The following is a 20,729-nucleotide window of genomic DNA, read 5'->3' on the forward strand; positions in this document are numbered from 1 at the left end:
ACAAAATAACCATAATCACAAAATCAGGGAAATTGAAGCATGTATGAAGGTTCGCTAACAATCATTCTTTCCACAAGGCATTTGCAGATGGAACAAAGAAGAGGGGAAAGATAGTGATGCCAGAAGTACCCTCTACCACTTAGTATAAGGTGGGTCATGGAGTACAGAAGCACACTGCATTCGAGATATCTCCCAACACCTCTGTGCTAAAACAGGATATGAACATTGGAATACTCATATAAAATGGTGTATCCAGCAGATCCGTAAGTCACTATTGTGCTTTACAGAGATCTGTATGTCTTTGTGTCATCATTGACATCTGGTGGAGCATCTCGGCAGCTAAGCTTCAAAAGGCTTGGGGATATATATATATATATATATATATATATATATATATATATATATATATATATATATATATATATATATATCTGCTTGTGTCTGTGTATATGAGGATGGATATGTGTGTGTGTGCGAGTGTATACCTGTCCTTTTTTCCCTCCTTTTTTCCCCCTAAGGTAAGTCTTTCCGCTCCCGGGATTGGAATGACTCCTTACCCTCTCCCTTAAAACCCAAATCCTTTTGTCTTTCCCTCTCCTTCCCTCTTTCCTGACGAGGCAACCATTGGTTGCGAAAGCTAGATTTTGTGTGTATGTTTGTGTTTGTCTGTGTGTCTATCGACCTGCCAGCGCTTTTGTTTGGTAAGTCTCATCATCTTTCTTTTTAAATATATATATATATGCTTGAATTTTGTGTGTATGTTTGTGTGTCTATCGACCCGCCAGCACTTTCATTTGGTAAGTCACATCATCTTTGTTTTTAGATATATTTTTCCCACGTGGAATGTTTCCCCCTATATATATAATCTGTGTGTGTGTGTGTGTGTGTGTGTGTGTGTGTGTGTGTGTGTGTGTGTGTGTGCACGCGCGTGTATACCCGTCCTTTTTTCCCCCCTAAGGTAAGTCTTTCCCCTCCCGGGATTGGAATGACTCCTTACCCTCTCCCTTAAAACCCAAATCCTTTCGTCTTTCCCTCTCCTTCCCTCTTTCCTGACGAGGCAACCGTTGGTTGCGAAAGCTAGAATTTTGTGTGTATGTTTGTGTTTGTTTGTGTGTCTATCGACGTGCCAGCGCTTTCGTTTGGTAAGTCAAATCATCTTTGTTTTTAGATATATTTTTCCCACGTGGAATGTTTCCTTCATGGGGGGGGGGGGGGGGGGGGACATTCCATGTGGGAAAAATATATCTAAAAACAAAGATGATGTGACTTACCAAATGAAAGTGCTGGCGGGTCGATAGACACACAAACATACACACAAAATTCAAGCTTTCGCAACCAACAGTTGCTTCATCAGGAGAGAGGGAAAGATGAAAGGATGTGGGTTTTAAGGGAGAGGGTAAGGAGTCATTCCAATCCCGGGAGTGGAAAGACTTACCTTGGGGGGGAGGGAGGGGGGGGGAGGAAAGGACATGTACACACTCGCGCGCGCACACACAAGCAGACATTTGTAAAGGCAAAGAGTTTGGGCAGAGATGTCAGTCAAGGCGGAAGTACAGAGGCAAAGATGTTGTTGGAAGACAGGTGAGGTATGAGCGGCAGCAAATTGAAATTAGCGGAGATTGAGGCCTGGCGGATTGCGAGAAGAGAGGATATACTGAAGGGCACGTTCCCATCTCTGGAGTTCTGACAGGTTGGTGTCAGTGGGAAGTATCCAGATAACCCGGACAGTGTAACACTGTGCCAAGATGTGCTGGCCGCGCACCAAGGCATGTTTAGCCACAGGGTGATCCTCATTACCAACAAACACTGTCTGCCTGTGTACATTCATGCGAATGGACAGTTTGTTGCTGGTCATTCCCACATAGAAAGTTTCACAGTGTAGGCAGGTCAGTTGGTAAATCACGTGGGTGCTTTCACACGTGGCTCTGCCTTTGATCGTGTACACCTTCCGGGTTGCAGGACTGGAGTAGGTGGTTGTGGGAGGGTGCATGGGACAGGTTTTACACCGGGGGCAGTTACAAGGGTAGGAGCCAGAGTGTAGGGAAAGTGGTTTGGGGATTTCGTAGGGATGAACTAAGAGGTTACGAAGGTTAGGTGGACGGCAGAAAGACACTTTTCGTGGAGTGGGGAGGATTTCATGAAGGATGGATCTCATTTCAGGGCAGGATTTGAGGAAGTCGTATCCCTGCTGGAGAGCCACATTCAGAGTCTGATCCAGTCCCGGAAAGTATCCTGTCACAAGTGGGGCACTTTTGGGGTTCTTCTGTGGGAGGTTCTGGGTTTGAGGAGATGAGGAAGTGGCTCTGGTTATTTGCTTCTGTACCAGGTCGGGAGGGTAGTTGCGGGATGCGAAAGCTGTTTTCAGGTTGTTGGTGTAATGGTTCAGGGATTTCGGACTGGAGCAGATTCGTGTGCCACAAAGACCTAGGCTGTAGGGAAGGGACCGTTTGATTTGGAATGGGTGGCAGCTGTCATAATGGAGGTACTGTTGCTTGTTGGTGGGTTTGACGTGGACGGACGTGTGAAGCTGGCCATTGGACAGGTGGAGGTCAACATCAAGGAAAGTGGCATGGGATTTAGAGTAGGACCAGGTGAATGTGATGGAACCAAATGAGTTGAGGTTGGAGAGGAAATTCTGGAGTTCTTCTTCGCTGTGAGTCCAGATCATAAAGATGTCATCAATAAATCTGTACCAAACTTTGGGTTGGCAGGCCTGGGTAACCAAGAAGGCTTCCTCTAAGCGACCCATGAATAGATTGGTGTACGAGGGGGCCATCCTGGTACCCATGGCTGTTCCCTTTAATTGTTGGTATGTCTGGCCTTCAAAAGTGAAGAAGTTGTGGGTCAGGATGAAGCTGGCTAAGGTAATGAGGAAAGAGATTTTAGGTAGGGTGGCAGGTGATCGGTGTGAAAGGAGGTGCTCCATCGCAGCGAGGCCCTGGACGTGCAGAATATTTGTGTATAAGGTTTTTTAAGGAGGATTGAGAGGCAAGGCTGGAAGTCAGAAATTCCTGGAAGGTTTGGAGAGGGTGATTTTGAGGAAGAGGAAGGAAGAGGAGGTGGGTCTCGCTGTGATGGAGGACGGAACTGTTCCAGGCAGGGTTCAATTCGGATATTTATTATTTTATTTTTTTTTTTTTTTTGCAGCATATCCAAAAAGCACTGTTTCTGCTGGTCTTGATGCATTTTTGTGATTCACTTTTGGTGTGATATTGCATGCATATCATGACTACTTTGCAGTGGTCAGTCTGTTCTTTGATACTAATTTTGTTCTTTTCTTTATTCTGTATGGAATGGCAACAAGCTATGGAATTGATCTCCCTTAAGTGAGGTGAACAAGTGCTTTTAAGTCTTAAAGTAAAATGGGTTTCCTTCTGGCAGATTGCTGCATTTTCAACCCCAGCAGCAGTGCCACTGAAAAGAAAGTAAATAATTGCTAACATTTTGACAACTTTCTCCCTAACTTGGTGCCATGTCAGCTGATTTTTCTATAGTAAACACAATTATAGACATAAAATACTTTACAAATTAATAGTGATTCGACAATGGAAATGTTATGAACAATATATTGACACAGCAAATGAAATTTAGTATACCTCCATACAGACTTGACCTAAGTAAGCAGAGTACTCAGTTTAAACCCACCGAGGGGAATCACGATTGATGAACTATTTTATCTTTATGAAGCAATTTGCTGTTGATAGGGGCTTAAACCTGTGTGCGAGGTGGAGTAGAAAATACAAGCTTATGTGCACTTAAACTTTGTAATTTAAAAAAAGTTATATAAATAAATTTCTCACCAAATAAATAAGTGTAGTTTCATCTGACAAATCAAACATGATGTCTGTATCTTGACAATAAATAAGATTCTGAAAAGGTGTTAGTCATTAGAATTATAATTATACACTCTGCAATGGAGTGTGTATTGTTTTGAAACTCCCTGGTAGATTGAAAATGCATGCTGGACTGTGATCCAAATGTGGAATCATGCTTTCTGTGGACAATGGACTTACCTAGATAGCCAGGTAGGCTCATAAACTATCCTCGTAACTTCACATCTACCCGTAGCCCTCTGCCAGTATATCCCTCTCACAGTTTGAAAAGCATAGGGACATGGAAGAGGCATGGTACATTCCTCTTCGTATTAACATAATGTTCTGCTGCTTTTGCTGCTACACAATACATTTTACACAACTTCAGTTAGGAACACATGTCTTCAGGTGCAATTCTAAAGAAATCCTGTAACTTTGTGTATTATTTTTATGTAAGCAGGTAGGGAGCAGGGATGAAGAGGCATATTCTACAAGAGTCATCATTTTTGACTAGTGACATAGGAAACATGTGACAAAAGTTGTAAACAAAATGACTGCAACATGATGTAAGCAGTTTTTTTTTCTCCCTCCATGAACTACACATCAATGTACAACCACAACCAGATCTCATTCATTAGCTTCGCCATCTCAACACAAAACTATCACCTTCTAATCTACTCTAAAACTTGGGCTAAGCTACAGATCAATCTGTCACCACAACAAGGTTTTTTGCTTTCACATTTGTGGGCTTTGCCAACTAGTAACAAAACCATGATTATACACACCAGTGTGTGATGTCACAGCAGCCATTAACATTACATTACTGGTCAAAGCTGACGACTCGTATCAAATATTCCTCTTGGCCCGGGTACAGAACTGATTAGAATTAAAAGAATAATTAACATGAATCAAACTGTAATTGCATTATAGGCATATTATTTTTTTTTAACCAGATGTGGTAGTGTGTGTATTTTCTGGCCTACTTGTAAAAAAAATTTGACTGTAATTTATCTGTGCTGTATTTCTGTACGTCTTTGTACGAGCTAGTCAGTGCTCATAAAAAGTACTTTGTTCCTCGTTCCATTTAAGAAAGAAAACAGTAATCACTTCCATATTTTGATACATCTGTATTAATCATAAAGCAAAAATCCCATACATTTGCATACTATCTTGTAGCAAAAACCTTCTTTTAATATCTTGAACAGTTTCTGAAATATTCAGCATGGTATAACTTGCTATGCTATAGTCTGAGCATCAGAACAACTTTAAGGATGCCCAGCATTTCACCATTGTATACAATCAATTTGCTCAGTATTTCATTGCTGGATTGAAAAGTATAGTAGCTTGTGGCAGCATAATTCACAGCAAATTTTCCAAAATATTTGCAATGACTTACTTTATTTCAAAGTACCATAAGAACTAACAAGGAGACCAAATGGCAATCAAGTTTCTGCAATTTTTATAATTTTTAAGTTATGGTACATGAAGTTCAGAACTTGCACATTAATCAACAAAAGCAGTTCAACACAACTCTCAAAAATTCTCGCGAAAGTTAACTTTAAAATTTTCTGATCATCATTCTTTCTCTAAAGCAGGACAATTCCCTTCAGTGGACTATGTAGCTCTGTGGTAAAATGCTCACCTGTCACGTGCGTGACCAAGGTTTGATTCCCGGCTGGTGTGCATATTTTTAAACAAAGGTGTTTGTACAATTATTTCCACGAGATGTAAAATAGAGGTGAAAAAAGTGTTTTATTAATGGTATTTATTATTAATCTTTTATTAAAGATTGGCAATTACAGTTGTTTTTAAATATAATTTCTTAATTTTGTGTACAATATGTAATTAGAAATAAGATGAAGTGCATATCTCATAAAAATTAGTTGGCATATGTTTGGTGAATTTTATATTTAAATGATGTAAGCACTTGAACATAAAAAAGAGAATAATAACCAAAACAAAAGACTCAAATCAGCGATTACATCGTGAGCACTGCATTCCTTCGCCCTCTCTCCTACTGCTGCCTCCTCCCTCCCTCCCCTCCTCTTGCCTCCGCCACACTTTTATATGTTTTATGTTTCACCGAAATGCTCAGGGAGCATGCAACTTTGTTTAAAATGTTTCATCATATGTACTGAACCCTGCCACCCAATGAGAGAGAAGAGTGTTCTCCCACAGAGCCATATGGCCTGCTGAAAAAATTGTCTTCACTTTAGTGAAATAAACAACCTCAGAAAAATTCAAAACTGATTTTTCCTGAAGAATTTTTGAGAATTGCATGGGACTGGTTAGGGAGACTGACAATTGAGTTCTGAATGTTACATAACATAAATACAGGCTGTACATAAAGTCTAGGAACACTGTCAATTATTTATTGCACTAGAACTAAGCATTGTACAGATGTCATACTTATTGAATTTTGAAGAGAAGCTCTGAATTTTTTTTACAAACATTCGATATGCAAACCATGAGTGAGTGACCCAGCAGATGTCAATACGGTAATAGAATTCTTGCCATACCCATCCCAGCATGGCATCGTCGGCTGTAGCAGTCACTTCCCATATTCTCTCCCAGAGCTCTGCTACATCACATGGTAGAGGTGGTACATACACCAGATCTTTGTGTCCCCATAAGAAAAAGTCATGCCGGGTGAGATCTGATGAATGAGGAGGCCATTTCATGAAACATCTGTCCTTTTCTGTAGCACGGCAGATCCATCGGTGCGGCAGCTCTGTGTTCAGGTACCCACGAACTTCACTATGAAAATGGGGTGGTGCCCCATCCTGCTGAAAGATGGAGAGTCCTATTGCATTTGAGGCATCAGCCATTGCTGCAAGATGTCCAGTGACAGTGCTCTCAGCAAAGAAGAATGGCTCGTACAGTTTTTGATGTGAAAAGGCACAAAAAACATCTACCTTTTGGGAATCAAACTCAAATTCAGTGCATTCGTGTGGATGCTTTGTAGCCCTGATTCAACAGTTATGCCTGTTCACTTTCCCATTAGTATGAAAAGTGGCTTCGTAGCTAAAAAATTAAGCGATCAACAATGCCATCCATCCCCATCATTCAGTTGTTGCAACTGCGTACAAAACTTAAAACTCCTCTTGTCTTTGTCCAATTTGAATGGTTTCATAGACAGCTTCTGTCGCAGGACTTTCCATGCTGTCATTGGAGCCATTTTGGTTTCATGGGATGCATGATGCACTGGTTTCTTTGGACTCCTTATGAATGTCTCTTGTATGCGCTTCACATTCACTTAACTTCCACTGGGATGCCTGATTCTCTTTGTCGGGCACAAGCAACCAGTCATAACGAATTTGTTGTGCCAGTGGTAAATGGCTTTCCTGATTGGTGGCTTCTTACCATACTTTATTCTAAACATCAGTTGAACAGCTGTAGCACACTTGTTTTTGTCGAACTCAACACAGAAAGCTCACTCTGCACTTGAACATGCCGTGTTTGTGACTAGTGCTGACTATCCAAAAATTACCAGACTACGCTGTGGCAGTATACATGGAAAAAAACCTTTAGGGTTTCTCTTCAAAATGCTATATGTGTGATATGTGTACAATGTTTGGTTCTTGTGCAATAAATAATTGAAAATGTTCCCAGGCTTTATGTACACCCTGTGTAAGAAATAACTGTAATCAGATTTCATATGGTTTCCTTGAAAGATAGATAACAAAAAGTTTGCAGTGAGAGTAATTTTTTTTTTTTTTTAGCACCAAATAGTTTTCATAAAATCACATGAGGAGAATGAACAGCAGTGATTAATCTGTATTGAGAGACAACGTGCAACTCATGATGGCAGCAGGTCGGTGGTCGTCATATTATATCTATCCTTTTTGTGGCGCACGTAATAGTGAGGTCATTTCAGTGATGCAGCTTGGCTGCAATGGCCACCAGACTACATTCTGCATGCTCAAGCCTTTAGGTGTATAATAGCATTAAAATGTTAGTGCAGCTATGACCACTTTATCTCATTTTGCATTATTGCAACGTATTTTCATAATGATGTAAAGACCAGATAATGTTTCATTACCTTTGGGGTAAAAGCTTCTGAAAAAAATACATAGTTATAATTCCTATTTCTTAGTATCTTTTAATTGTGTATGCTATTGCTGATGTACCAGTATTTATCAGAATACTTTCAGGAGAACAGCAGTAAGAAAGAAAGGAAGTTAAAATGTGTTATGAAAAATAGTTTGGGATTTTTACGGCAGTGTATACAGTATGCCACTGTCTCATGAAAGAATACTGTTGTAAGTTCTTACTACTATATAGTTAATATCTTTAGAATTTGTTTTGTAGATAAGTGATCCTTACCGATGGCTTGAGGACCCAGATTCATCTGAAACAGCTAAATTTGTTGATGAACAAAATGCTGTTACAAGACCCTATCTTGATAGTTGCCCAGTGAGATCAGACATCAACTCAAGACTTACAGAACTATGGAACTATCCAAAGTACTCATGCCCATATAGACATGGAGAGAGATATTTCTTCTATATGAATACTGGACTGCAGAATCAGAGGTAATGAACACTAATTTGGCTTATTATAAATAGTTAGATATATAAATGCATTATAAGGTGTGTGGTTTTATAGGGTACAATAATTATTATTTCTCCAAAAGAATAGTAAAGTATAGTCATCACTGATTGTCACTTTTTAATTATTGGTTATGTTTTAAAACTTTTCTTATTTATTTTTAAAATCTTTTGCCCTTATCTCAGTAAATATTGACAAGGTTACATGGTTCTGCACACAACAGATCGTAACAGCTTTAGGTGTTGACCAGATTCTCCCTTGTGTCTCAACTCTGTATTCATTGTGGCTGAAGTGGTGGTGAAAAATTATTTTAAATGCAGTGGGGTTCAGAAAGAACTACATCCAGAATATGTTTATAATTGGGTTCTATTAATCACTTCAGTTTGATAGCATACATATATCTTCCTGAAGAATCAAGGACATTTTGAAAGTAACAACATTAATAAATTTAACACTAAAAATTCTTCACTTGTCCACAGCTTAACCTTACTTACGCCCAGAAAGGTACAGATTATGTTGCCATAAATAATACTTGAGGAATTCAAAGTGAATTAAGAGGTCCCAAAAAATTTGTATGTTCTTGTTAACTTCTTCTGCTCCGTAAATGAATTTGTATTAGATATATATATGTGTGTCTGAGTAATGTTTACTAAATTTTATTTTAGATTGATATAAAATTGAAAAACAAAAATTGTCATTTCATATTTCACTGAGAAACTGTTTGTTGAAAGTTCCTGGCAGATTAAAACTGTGCTGCACTGAGTCTTGGACTTGGGACCTTTACCTTATGCAGGCAAGTGCTCTACCAACTGAGCTACCCAAAGGGGGAGGGGGGGGGAGAATGTGTGTAGGAAAATTTTTCTTATTAACAAGCACAGTATTGTTCATATCGTATGATCTAAATGTTAGTCGACCTTCATTAACAAAGTAGTTGATAACTTAGCATGAACCTTATCTGCAGACAAAGTGGGTCTTCCATTGTGGCTATCATTTATACATGAGATTCCCTTATGAGGTGTTTGCATTTTAAAGCTATCTCTCAATTAAATATAATTGTGAAGCACTGTAAACTCCTCAATTTGTTTCAGACAATCCACACTGACACCTAATGGTGATACAGTATTTTCCACTTACTATATCCTATAACAAAAGTACCCTCAACATACCAACATGATAAAGTCCACTGATAATGTTTTTTCATAAGTCAACTGCTTTCTGCCATAGGATCTCATTAAATTTCCCAACAGTCCAAATGCTTGATCATGTAAGGAAGAGCCATTTTGTGTTTTTCTTACAAAGAACTTTGATTCGGTGCATCCAAAGATTTTTTAGTAATTTTGGGAATTTGAGTCACTATCAGTTCCCATAAGTGCCAGTCTCTACCCAGGTAAGACATTAGAGTAACATAGTGCCAACAGTACTAGAGAAAAATGTTTGTTTGAAGTATAAGGAACCTAGATGTTCTGGGTTTTGGATTCTGATACTTCATGATTGAGAACAGTGATACAGTGAGGAAACTTTAAATACTGGTAAAGTCTTGGATATATTTCAGAATACATTTCTTCATCCGATGTTGGCATCATATTGTCTTATTTCATGCAAATAACTCCCCATACTTGATGTATTATACAATACATAGTTAAGTTTCGAATTTCATATGAATAGTGTCGTACTTCCATTGAATATCTAGTTGCAAGATGTCCAATGAATAATGTATATTACCATGCACTCTTGACAGGTGCTTAGATACTGGCAGAGTAGAAAGATAATTTCATTTGGGTGATGAAGAAAGGAAATCTGGGTCAGGTTTGTACAAGAGCAGTTACATTCTCTTTCACATACAGCTGTTCCTAATGACTTTCATACCAGCTAAAGAAAGACATAGTAATTAGAATGCTGATGTAGATGAAGCTGAGACAGTAGGAAGTATTAGTCTGAAGGCTAATAATCTGCTGGTGCCATAGAGATGCCAACTACTATGAATCAATCATAATAATTGTTTCCTCCTACATTCTTTTTTGATAAAGTGCTCAAAAGGATACATGAGACAGAATCATTCTTTACAATTTGCATTCTCAATGGTATTTCTTTTCACATTTTTTGTAAAATGTTTGTGTACTTGACCTTTTCTGCCCCCTTGTGAAATTTTAATTACATAACATACCTTATACAGTGTGTGTCTTCACTCAACGTAAAGTATAACCAGGTATGAAGTGGTATATCTTGTTTAGTTCTTTTTGCTAGTCATGTGATGGTGAGCTGCTGTGCTGCTGCCTGGTTTGTTGTGACGACAGATTGGAGTCAAGCTCTGTATGTGTATGACATTAACAAGCATTTATTGTAAACAAATTAACACCAAATCCTCTTCTGGTTCCCCGGTCCCCCCCCCCCCCCCCCCCCTACAGGTCCAGGGGTTAGAATAGGCCCAAGTTATTCCTGCCTGTCATAAGAGGTGACTAAAAGGAGTGTCTCACTTTTCATCCCTAATAGTTCAGGTCCCATTCTATGGTTTGACCTGCCACTTTCAAAATTCTTCCCAAGTGCAGGCCATATGGGGAAGGACACCTTACGTGGGTGCATGAGTGCCCTTAGATTCGATCTCCTGAATCTCTTGTCATGGCTTTGCATTTCCACCTGCGATTCAACTATTTGGTCAAGGACACTTTCCGGGGTATGTTATCTTCTTCCATTGTCTCCTGTCCTCTTTTGCCCCCATGACAATATTGAATTTCTCTGCACCCACGGTAGCCAGTCCGTTGTGGTGGGGCCGTCATGTACCCAGTTGGTGGTAGCCCCCTGACAACACAGGGATCGCACTGCTGATGTGTAAGCTGTAAACTCCCCATGCATACCAAGGAGTAGATGCCTGTCTTCCTGGGGCATCAGGACTCCTGGCAATGGTCATCATGCCAGTTGGCCTTTGCTGTGGCTGAGTGGCACCCGTGGAGAGAGCCCCTGATTGGAGTGGGTGGCATCAGGGTGGATGGCCCGTAATGAAGCAGACTGTCATCTCTTGCTGGTGACCGTACAGCACCGGCAGTCTCTAAGAAGGGCAAGATAGAATAAAATGCCAACAGGTATGACCCTAAATTGTTTCTCTGCCTCACTACACCATGGGAGGAACGTAGAGGAGCTACAGAACGGAGAGCCATATTTGCCTCAATTTTCGTTGAACACCTTGAGGATAAATTTGGAGAAGTGACAGTGCTGTCCAAGGTGCGAAATGGTGCAGTCTTGATTTAGACAGCATTCCCAGCACAGTCTCATGTGTTACTTGCCTGTGACAAGCTGGGTGATATTCCTGTTTCCGTCACTTCCCATAAATGCTTCAACATGATCCAGGAAATTATTTTCCATCTTGACCTCCTATTGCAGTCTGATGACTAGCTCCACGCCAATTTAGAACAGTGGGGTGTAAATTTCATCCAGTGCAGGGACGCATAGACAACAGGGTTGCTACTGGTGCCTTTTTCTTGGCCTTTAAGGGTGATTCATTGCCTGAAAAGGTCGAGGTGATGGTTTACCACTGTGACGTTAAACAATACGTCCCTCCCCCCATGTGGTGCTTTAAGTGCTGGAAGTTCGGGCACATGTTTTCCCACTGCACTTCCAGCGCCACATGTCAAGACTGCGGACGACCGCTGCACCCAGATACTCCGTGTGTGCCACCTCCCACTTGCATCATCTGTGGAGAGCACCACTCCCCCTGCTTGCCAGACTGCCCACTACTCCAAAAGAGTGGAACATTATGGAGTACAAGACCCTGGACAGGTTGATTACACAGCGGCTAAATTTGAAAGATTACACCCCATTCGGGTTGATGTCGACATACTCTCCCCTGCCGGAGAAGCAACGGCCTCCTCCGGTTCCTCTTGTGTGGAAGGGGTCCCTTGGACCCTCTCTTCCAAGGTATCCACTAATGTCACGGCAGACACTCGCCAGTGGCTCAAGGAGCCAAAAGCTGCTGGACAGAGCTTCAGTCTTCCTCAGTGCCTGAAGCTGCTTCAGAGAAATCTTCCCAGCAAGCCCCTAAAGAGAAGTGAGAGGGCAAGCAAACTAAGAAGAAATCTGCTAAGAAACATGACCTTCTGGTGGCCGCAACACTACCACTCCCTATCAGTTCTGCATCTGAGGATGCAGTGGAGATCTTAGCATCCCCTGCAGACCTGGATCTCACTGATGACTCATCCACCATAGAAATGGCTACAAATACTTAGTTGTATACAGCAGGTGGCCTTAGGCATAACCTGCCTCCTTGTGCGCTTCATGCCTTCCCAGCTTCGTGTTAATGTCATCCTCCAGTGGAATTGTGGTGGTTTTTTCCACCACCTGGCTGAGCTATGGCAGCTGCTGAGCTATACACCTGCTTTCTGCATTGCCCTCCAAGAAACTTGGTTCCCAGCAATGCGGACCCTGCCCTCCGTGGCTATAAGGGATATTACATGAACTGTAGCAACTATAACAGTGTGTCAGGTGGAGTTTGCGTCTATGTCCTGAACTCAGTATGTAGTGAACCTGTGCCCCTTCAAACCCCTCTTGAAGCTGTGGCTGTCAGGATAAGGGCAGCACAGAAAAAACTGTCTGCAATGTATATCTTCCTTCAGATGGTGCAGTACCCCTGAAGGCATTGGCTGACTGATTGATCAACTCTCTAAACCTTTTTTACTTTTGGGAGATTTTAATGCCCGTAACGCCTTGTGGGGTGGCACAGTTCTTACTGGCCAAGGCAGACATGTCGAAAATTTACTGTCACTGCCTCTTAATTACTGGGGCTGCCACACATTTCTGTGTGCCACATGGCACATATTCAGCCATTGATCTCTCAGTTTGTAGTCCTGGCCTTCTCCCACCTATGCACTGGAGAGCACATGATGACCTGTGTGGTAGTGACCACTTCCCCATCTTCCTGTCACTGCCCAGCATTAGGCCCACAGACACCTGCACAGATGGGCTTTAAACAAGACGGACTGGGAAACTTTCACCTCTGCTGTCACAATTGTATCTCATCCACGTGGTAACATCGATGTGGTGGTTGAGCAGGTAATTCCAACGATCATTTATGTTGCGGAAAACGTGATCCCTCGTTTAGGGTGGTCTCCCCCCCCCCCCCCCCCTGCATTTCACACTGCTCCACTAGTACTGGTGTTGCTGAGTGGTGCCTACAGGGAGCCATCCACAAGATGCAGTCATGGGCTCTAGCCCACGGCTTTCAGTTCTTGTCCGCAAAGTCGTGTGTTATGCACTTCTGTCGGGGTCATACCATTAGTCCGGAACTGAAACTTCACTGATGATCCCCTCACTGTAATGGAGGCATGTCGATTTTTAGGACGGGTTTTCGATGCCTGATTGACTTGGCTTTCTCACCTTTGTCAGTTTAAGCGGAAGTGCTGGCAGCACCTCAATGCCCTCTGCTGCCTGAGCAATGCCAACTGGGGTGCAGATCGCTCCACTGTGCTGCAGTTATACAGAGCCCTTGTCCAATACTGCCTTGACTATGGGAGTCTGGTTTATGGTTAGGCAGCGCACTCAGTGTTGCGTTTACTTCACCCAGTGCACCACTGTGGCATTTGACTAGTGATGGGAGCTTTTAGGATGAGTCTGGTGACCAGCGTCCTTGCGGAGGCTGGAGTTCCTCCATTGCAGGTCAGGCGTGCACAACTGCTTGCTAGTTACATTACACACATTCGTAGGTCTGCACATCCAAATTACCGTCTCCTTTTCCCACCCACAGAACTTCATCTCCCGCATCAGCAGCCCAGGTCAGGGCTTAGATTAGATTAGATTTACTTTCATTCCAATTGATCCGTAGTGAGGAGGTCCTCCAGGATGTGGAACATGTCAGAAAAACAACAATACATGACAAATATTTACAACTAAAACAAATAAGCTAATGTGCCATTCCACAGGTCCCAAGTGGAATGATCGTCATTTTTTAATTAACACTAAGTCATTTTACAAATACTAATGCACTGAATTTAAAATAAAAAAGTTTTTTATTTATTTATAAGGTAATAAATATGTAATACAACTACTGTAATACTTATTTACAATGAACACATTACTGCACTGAAATGGTGCAGAAGTTAGATTATACTTACACACACACACACACACACACACACACACACACACACACACACACACACACACACAAATTTTCAGTGAACACATTACTGCACTGAAATTGTGCAGAAGTTATGTTGTACTTATATACAAATCAGTTGGTTTTACTAAGAAATTCATCAATAGAGTAGAAGGAGTTGGCCACCAATAAATCCTTTAGGCTTCTCTTAAACTGAATTTCATTGGTTGTTAAGCTTTTTATGGCTGCTGGCAAGTTATTGAAAATGTGTGTTCCTGAATAATGCACACCTTTTTGTACAAGAGTAAGTGACTTTAAATCCTTGTGAAGATTATTCTTATTTCTAGTATTGATTCCATGAATTGAGCTGTTGGTTTGAAAAAGTGATATATTTTTAATGACAAATTTCATTAAGGAATAAATATATTGGGAAGCTGTAGTTAGTATCCCTAGTTCTCTAAACAGGCTTCTGCAGGATGTTCTTGAGTTCACACCACATATAACTCTTACTGCACGTTTTTGTGCCCGGAACACTTTAGCTTGGCTTGATGAATTACCCCAAAAAATAATCCCATATGACATTATGGAATGAAAGTAAGCATAGTATGCCAGCTTTTTCATTTTTATATCCCCTATGTCTGACAAAATTCGCATTGCAAACAGAGATTTGTTAAGACGCTTCAGCAGTTCTGTGGTGTGCTCCTCCCAGTTGAATTTATTATCAAGCTGTAATCCCAAGAATTTAACACTGTCCACTTCTTCTATCTTCTTGTCATCGTATGTTAGACATATACTCTTGGGACACCCCTTACAAGTTCTGAACTGCATGTAGTGTGTTTTTTCAAAATTTAGTGACAAAGAATTGGCTAGGAACCAGTGATTAATGTCCACAAATATTTTATTGGCTGATCTTTCTAAGACTAAACTTGATTTGCTATTTATTGCAATGTTTGTATCATCGGCAAACAAAACAAACTTGGCATCTGGTAATGTTACTGATGAAAGGTCATTGATATACACAAGGAAAAGTAAGGGCCCCAAAATGGAACCTTGTGGGACCCCACATGTAATTAGTTCCCAGTTGGACGATGCCTGATAGCTTGATACATGTCTCTTTCCTAATAACACCCTTTGTTTCCTGCCAGAGATATAAGATTTGAACCATTTTGCAGCATTTCCTGTTACACTATAATATTCTAGTTTACTTAAAAGGATATTATGATTTACACAGTCAAATGCCTTTGACAGATCACAAAATATACCAGTTGCCTGCAATTTTTTGTCTAATGAATTAAGCACATTTTCACTGTAAGTGAAGATAGCCTTCTCAATATCAGAACCTTATAGAAATCCAAACTGTGACTTTGACAGTATGTTATTTGAGATAAGATGGTTATAAAGATGACTGTACATTACTTTTTCGAAAATTTTTGAGAATGCTGGCAACAGTGAAATTGGACGGAAATTTGATGCTATTTCTTTATCTCCCTTCTTAAACAGTGGCTTAACTTCAGCATATTTCAGCCATTCAGGAAATATTCCACTGATAAACGACTGGTTACACAGATAGCTTAATATGTTACTTAGCTCAGAATCACATCCTTTAATTAACTTAAAATTGCATTTTGCGTCATATCCCTTCTGTCCGAACTGGAGTCATTGCCTTTACCACCTACATTCGAGGTCCAATCGTGTACACCTACATAGTGTACATCTAGGCCGCAGCTTCGCTTGGACCTTTCACTTGGCCCAAAGGACTGTTTGCCCAATGGCTCTCAGCTGTCACTTCATCTCAATTCTTGACATGTACCGTGGCCAAGAGGTGATTTACACCGACGGCTCAGTGGCTGATGGTCACGTCGGCTTCGCGTATGTCCGTGGAGGACATATTGAACAACATTCCTTGCCCGATGGCTGCAGTGTTTTCACTGCAGAGCTGGTGGCTATATCTCGAGCTCTTGAGCACATCTGTTCATGCACTAGGGAGTCATTTCTTCTGTGTACTGACTCCTTGAGCAGCCTACAAGCTATCAACCAGTGCTACCCTCATCATCCTTTGGTAGCGTCCATCCAGGATTCTATCTATGCCCTGGAACGATCCGGTTGTTCAGTGGTGTTTGTGTGGACCCCAGGACATGTCGGATTCCCAGGCAACGAACTTGCCAACGGGCTGGCCAAATAGGTTACACGGATGCCAGTAATGGAGATTGGCATTCCAATAACTGACCTGTATTCGTTTTTACATCGCTAGGTTTTTTGGCTTTGGGAGACCGAATGACATAGTCTCAGTATGCATAACAAACTACGTGCCCTTAAGGAGACTGAATGTGTGGCCGTCCTCCATGTGGGCTTCTCACAGGGACTCTGTGGTTCTCTGCTGGCTCCACATTGGCCACACTTGGGCAACCCATGGCTATCTCCTGCGCCGTGAAAACCCTCCTCAGTGTTGATGCGGCGCCCAGTTGAAAGTGGCCCGTATTCTGGTGCACTGTCCCACTTTGACTGCCGTGCGATGAAATCTTCGGTTACCAGACTCGTTGCCGCTAATTTTATCTGACAACGTCTCATCGACTGATTTAGTTTGACATTTCATTTGATCTAAATTTTAATGCATGTCCATTGTCCCTTTGTGTCCTCCACACTAGTGCTTTTAGGGTGGAGGTTGGTTGGTTGGTTGTTTCGGGGAAGGAGACTAGACAGCGAGGTCATCGGTCTCATCGGATTAGGGAAGGACGGGGAAGGAAGTCGGCCGTGCCCTTTGAAAGGAACCATCACGGCATTTGCCTGGAGCGATTTAGGGAAATCACGGAAAACCTAAATCAGGATGGCCGGACGCGGGATTGAACCGTCGTCCTCCCGAATGCGAGTCCAGTGTCTAACCACTGCGCCACCTCGCTCGGTTAGGGTGGAGGTTTTAATGTCTTGCAGAGTGGCTGGCTTCTTTTTATTCTCATGGTCAGCCAGCCATGCTAATCGGTTTTGTTGTTTTAATCTCTTCCACCCGTTTCTTGCGTTTCTGTGGTTTTCTTCTCACCTTGTTTTTGATTTAATTATTTCTTGCTCTTCCGTTGTTCTTGTGGTTTTTCCTTCTCTCCATTTTTTGTTGTCAGTCTTGGTTGTTTTATTCTCACTCTTGTGGCATTGTTTTATTCAGAACAAGGGACCGATGAGCTAGCTGTTTGGCCCCTTCCCCCCTCTTTTAAACCAACCAATCCTCTTCTGCTGCATACTAAGTGTGTATCAAGGAAATATGTTGGAAAGATTTTGAAATAAACATTGAAATGATTTCTGGTACTGCAAAATGTGTGATGACTGTACCATGACACTGTTAAGAAACAAAGAATTGCTGAAAAGCTTAGGGAGGAGCACTTGAAAGGATGGCCCTGTTCACTGCACCCTTCAAAACAGGCTCTGTATGTACCACTCTTTGGAAATACTGAATTTGTTTAAATTGTGTGTTGGTGCTCAAGTAATGTCTGATTTAGTGACTCGTCATACCATCTACCACAACCACACACGCATTCCCTCCCTCCTCTTCCTCCCCCCCCCCCCCCCCCCCCCCTGCCGCACCTGTGAGCCTCACCTTCTGCTTGTACTACCCAGCACATACTAATTGGCTTTCTTAAAAGGTGGCATCTCTGGTGCCACCAGTTTTCCAAATTATAAGGAAATTCAAACACAGTGGCATTGATAACAAAGTTGTTAAAGTTCTAGAGAGGAATATAGAACAGACACATCTTCAGTTTACCAGATTACCAAAGAGAGAATGTGATGATACAGATGAAGACAAATTCTTTTGCTTATCTTTGGTGAATGAAATAAAGAGAATCCTTGTAAATAACTGGTTCACAGCTAAGATACATACGGTGTAACAACACTGTGCAGTGACTCCAGCTGTCTATTAACCTTGGATTATTTGCACAGAAGCAATTGGCTCACACAGTAGTATCCTCCTGGTTATGGCTCTAAACAGTGAATGAGTCGGATGTAGCACAAAGGAAGTTATCTTTCATTGCTCCCAGCAATTATTCCCAACTTCACTTGTTTCCCCGGCTGTTTGGCATTGATAAAACTAAATAAATACTTAAAATTATTACGGGCTTTTCTTTTGGTGAAATGAAATGCAATGCAATATGTGATCTTATTATGATCTACTTAATCATAATCTTGGCTGAGGATGAGCAAGTTGTGAATTACGGAATTTAAATTATTTGTCTTTCAGTTGTGGACACAACATAATTAAATTTGGATGAACCCAATGTGCGAGTTCCTGCTTTCTTAAAATACTGTCACAAAATTATAACTTCTCACATGTACACTTGGTCCCCCACTGAAAGTGAGTGCAAGAATGTGACTATAGAGGCTAATGCACTATGCACTCCACCATTCCTCATGTGATCTGTTTTGAAATTCAGTTGAGCATTAGCTTGCATTAATGCATGTTCCATTGGAACCTAACCTTAGGGAAATATTGTTGCAGCTTCTCTGCAATACAGGAAAAACAGTCATTTGCACAATTTTTCTTCATGAGACCTTATTTTCACCCTCTTTGAAATCTTCAATCGTGTAAATAGTCTCATTTCTATCTTCATTCTGTACTCATAAACACTATTTTACTTCCTAAATTTTTGTTTTACAAATAAGGATAAGCTGAAAACTAACATGCTAATTGTATGAAAAAGTACAAGGTGTCTCACAAAAGGTGCCTTGGAGGGGCCAGAGTGTCGCATGGCACGGCTGCGGGCTGCCGCTGTGTCAGACTCTCGACACTAATCTGCTGGTAGTCAGCTGCAAACGCACACTTCTCCTGAGTTAATCATAAGCAATATTGCCATCTGATTTACTTAATCTTACCTTTACTTACAGTAGGTGCTCAGAATGATGTCCCTCTGTGGTAAGAGCAGCCGGACCTCTCCTGAACACGTTACCAAACACTCAGTGAATATTTTGGATGCTGAACTCTGAGAAATGACTAGCGGAACTGTCTTCCAATTCTCCAAGCATGTGGGGATTGGTTGCACACACCTCTTCTTTTAAAATTCCCTAAAGATAAAAATCTCTCAGATTTAGAGCCGGAGAACAAGGAGACCAGTCAACTATCCTATCATCAAAAACACTTTGTATTGCTGTCATAGAATTATTGGCAAGGTGTGGTCTTGCGTGGTCCTGCATGAAATAACACTAAACCTTTTCGTTAGGTGTTCTCAAAAAAAGATGCAGCATATTGTTATCATACCTGTCGGAGATTGTACTGTTTCATGGGAAAAGATTGGACCAATAATTTGTGTTGCACTAATTGCATACCACACTCCTAATTTCACATTGTGCAGAGGTTGTTGATAAATTCATGAGGATTTTCGGAGCTACAATGTCGATTGTTCTGAGAATTTATGTACCCTGACAATTCCAGCCTTTATTTGTGTAACACAGATCTAATCTCTTGAAATTTCTTCACTAACCTGTGTATTGTCGAATCATTGGGAACACAATGGGAAATTTTTGTATGAATTAAGGCCGACATTCTACATAGGATTTCTGTTTCTGCCTAGTTGAACACAAAAAACACTAGTCGAACCTTCATGTATACCCTAACTAATGGAAATTCGACATAAAACACCATAATACTGTCAGAGTATAAAAGGCAAGTGCATGGTGTTCTGCCTGAGGACTGGGCCCAACAACATATGGGCAGGGAAATCCCTGAACTCAGCGCAATTGCAATAACACCATCTAGCAACTATATTTGAAGCGATTAAACATGACAAGAAAACTCAAAATATGACAATAGTACATTCAGTCGCACAGTTTAGAGCACATCCAAAGTATTAGTGTCTGAGAACTACATATAGCAACAACCAGCAGATGCAGCTGCAACAGCTGGAAAACACATTGCACAATTTTTTGTGAGACATTCATACTTTTCTTGCCAGTGGATCATCTTTCATTCAATTATCCGCCTATATTTCCTATACATACACACATTATATTTGACAATTGGCAGTGGCTTTTAGGTGATTTGTTGGTATGTATTTCAGTTGCATCATAATATTAAGACACTTTGTGAAAATAAAAAATCTGTCTTCTATTCATCCTTGATTTGATCATCACACACAATGAATACTAAGCAACAGTATTTGCTTTTCTTAGTTTTGTGAATGTAACTTCTGTTTGGATCTCAGTTGTATTTTATTCTGGTGTCTGAGTGCAATGTTTTTCTGGATTCAAGTGTTTTAACTAACTAAATCCTGTTGTAGTGATTATTGACAACAGGCAAATTCTCCTCC

General features: G+C 41.1%; 1 protein-coding gene across 3 annotated transcripts in view; it reads left to right on the top strand.

Annotated features, from left to right (window-relative positions):
* Positions 1-20,729, top strand: part of LOC126176852 (prolyl endopeptidase) — a 116,857-nt gene that overhangs the window by 32,492 nt on the left and 63,636 nt on the right. For all 3 annotated transcript variants that reach the window (XM_049924057.1, XM_049924050.1, XM_049924041.1), the window contains exon 3: positions 8,124-8,347. In XM_049924057.1, the coding sequence (XP_049780014.1) occupies positions 8,124-8,347 (224 nt within the window). The remainder of the gene's footprint in view (positions 1-8,123; positions 8,348-20,729) is intronic.

This window comes from Schistocerca cancellata, chromosome 1 (genome assembly GCF_023864275.1).
Source record: "Schistocerca cancellata isolate TAMUIC-IGC-003103 chromosome 1, iqSchCanc2.1, whole genome shotgun sequence".
Taxonomy (NCBI): Eukaryota; Metazoa; Arthropoda; class Insecta; order Orthoptera; family Acrididae; genus Schistocerca; species Schistocerca cancellata.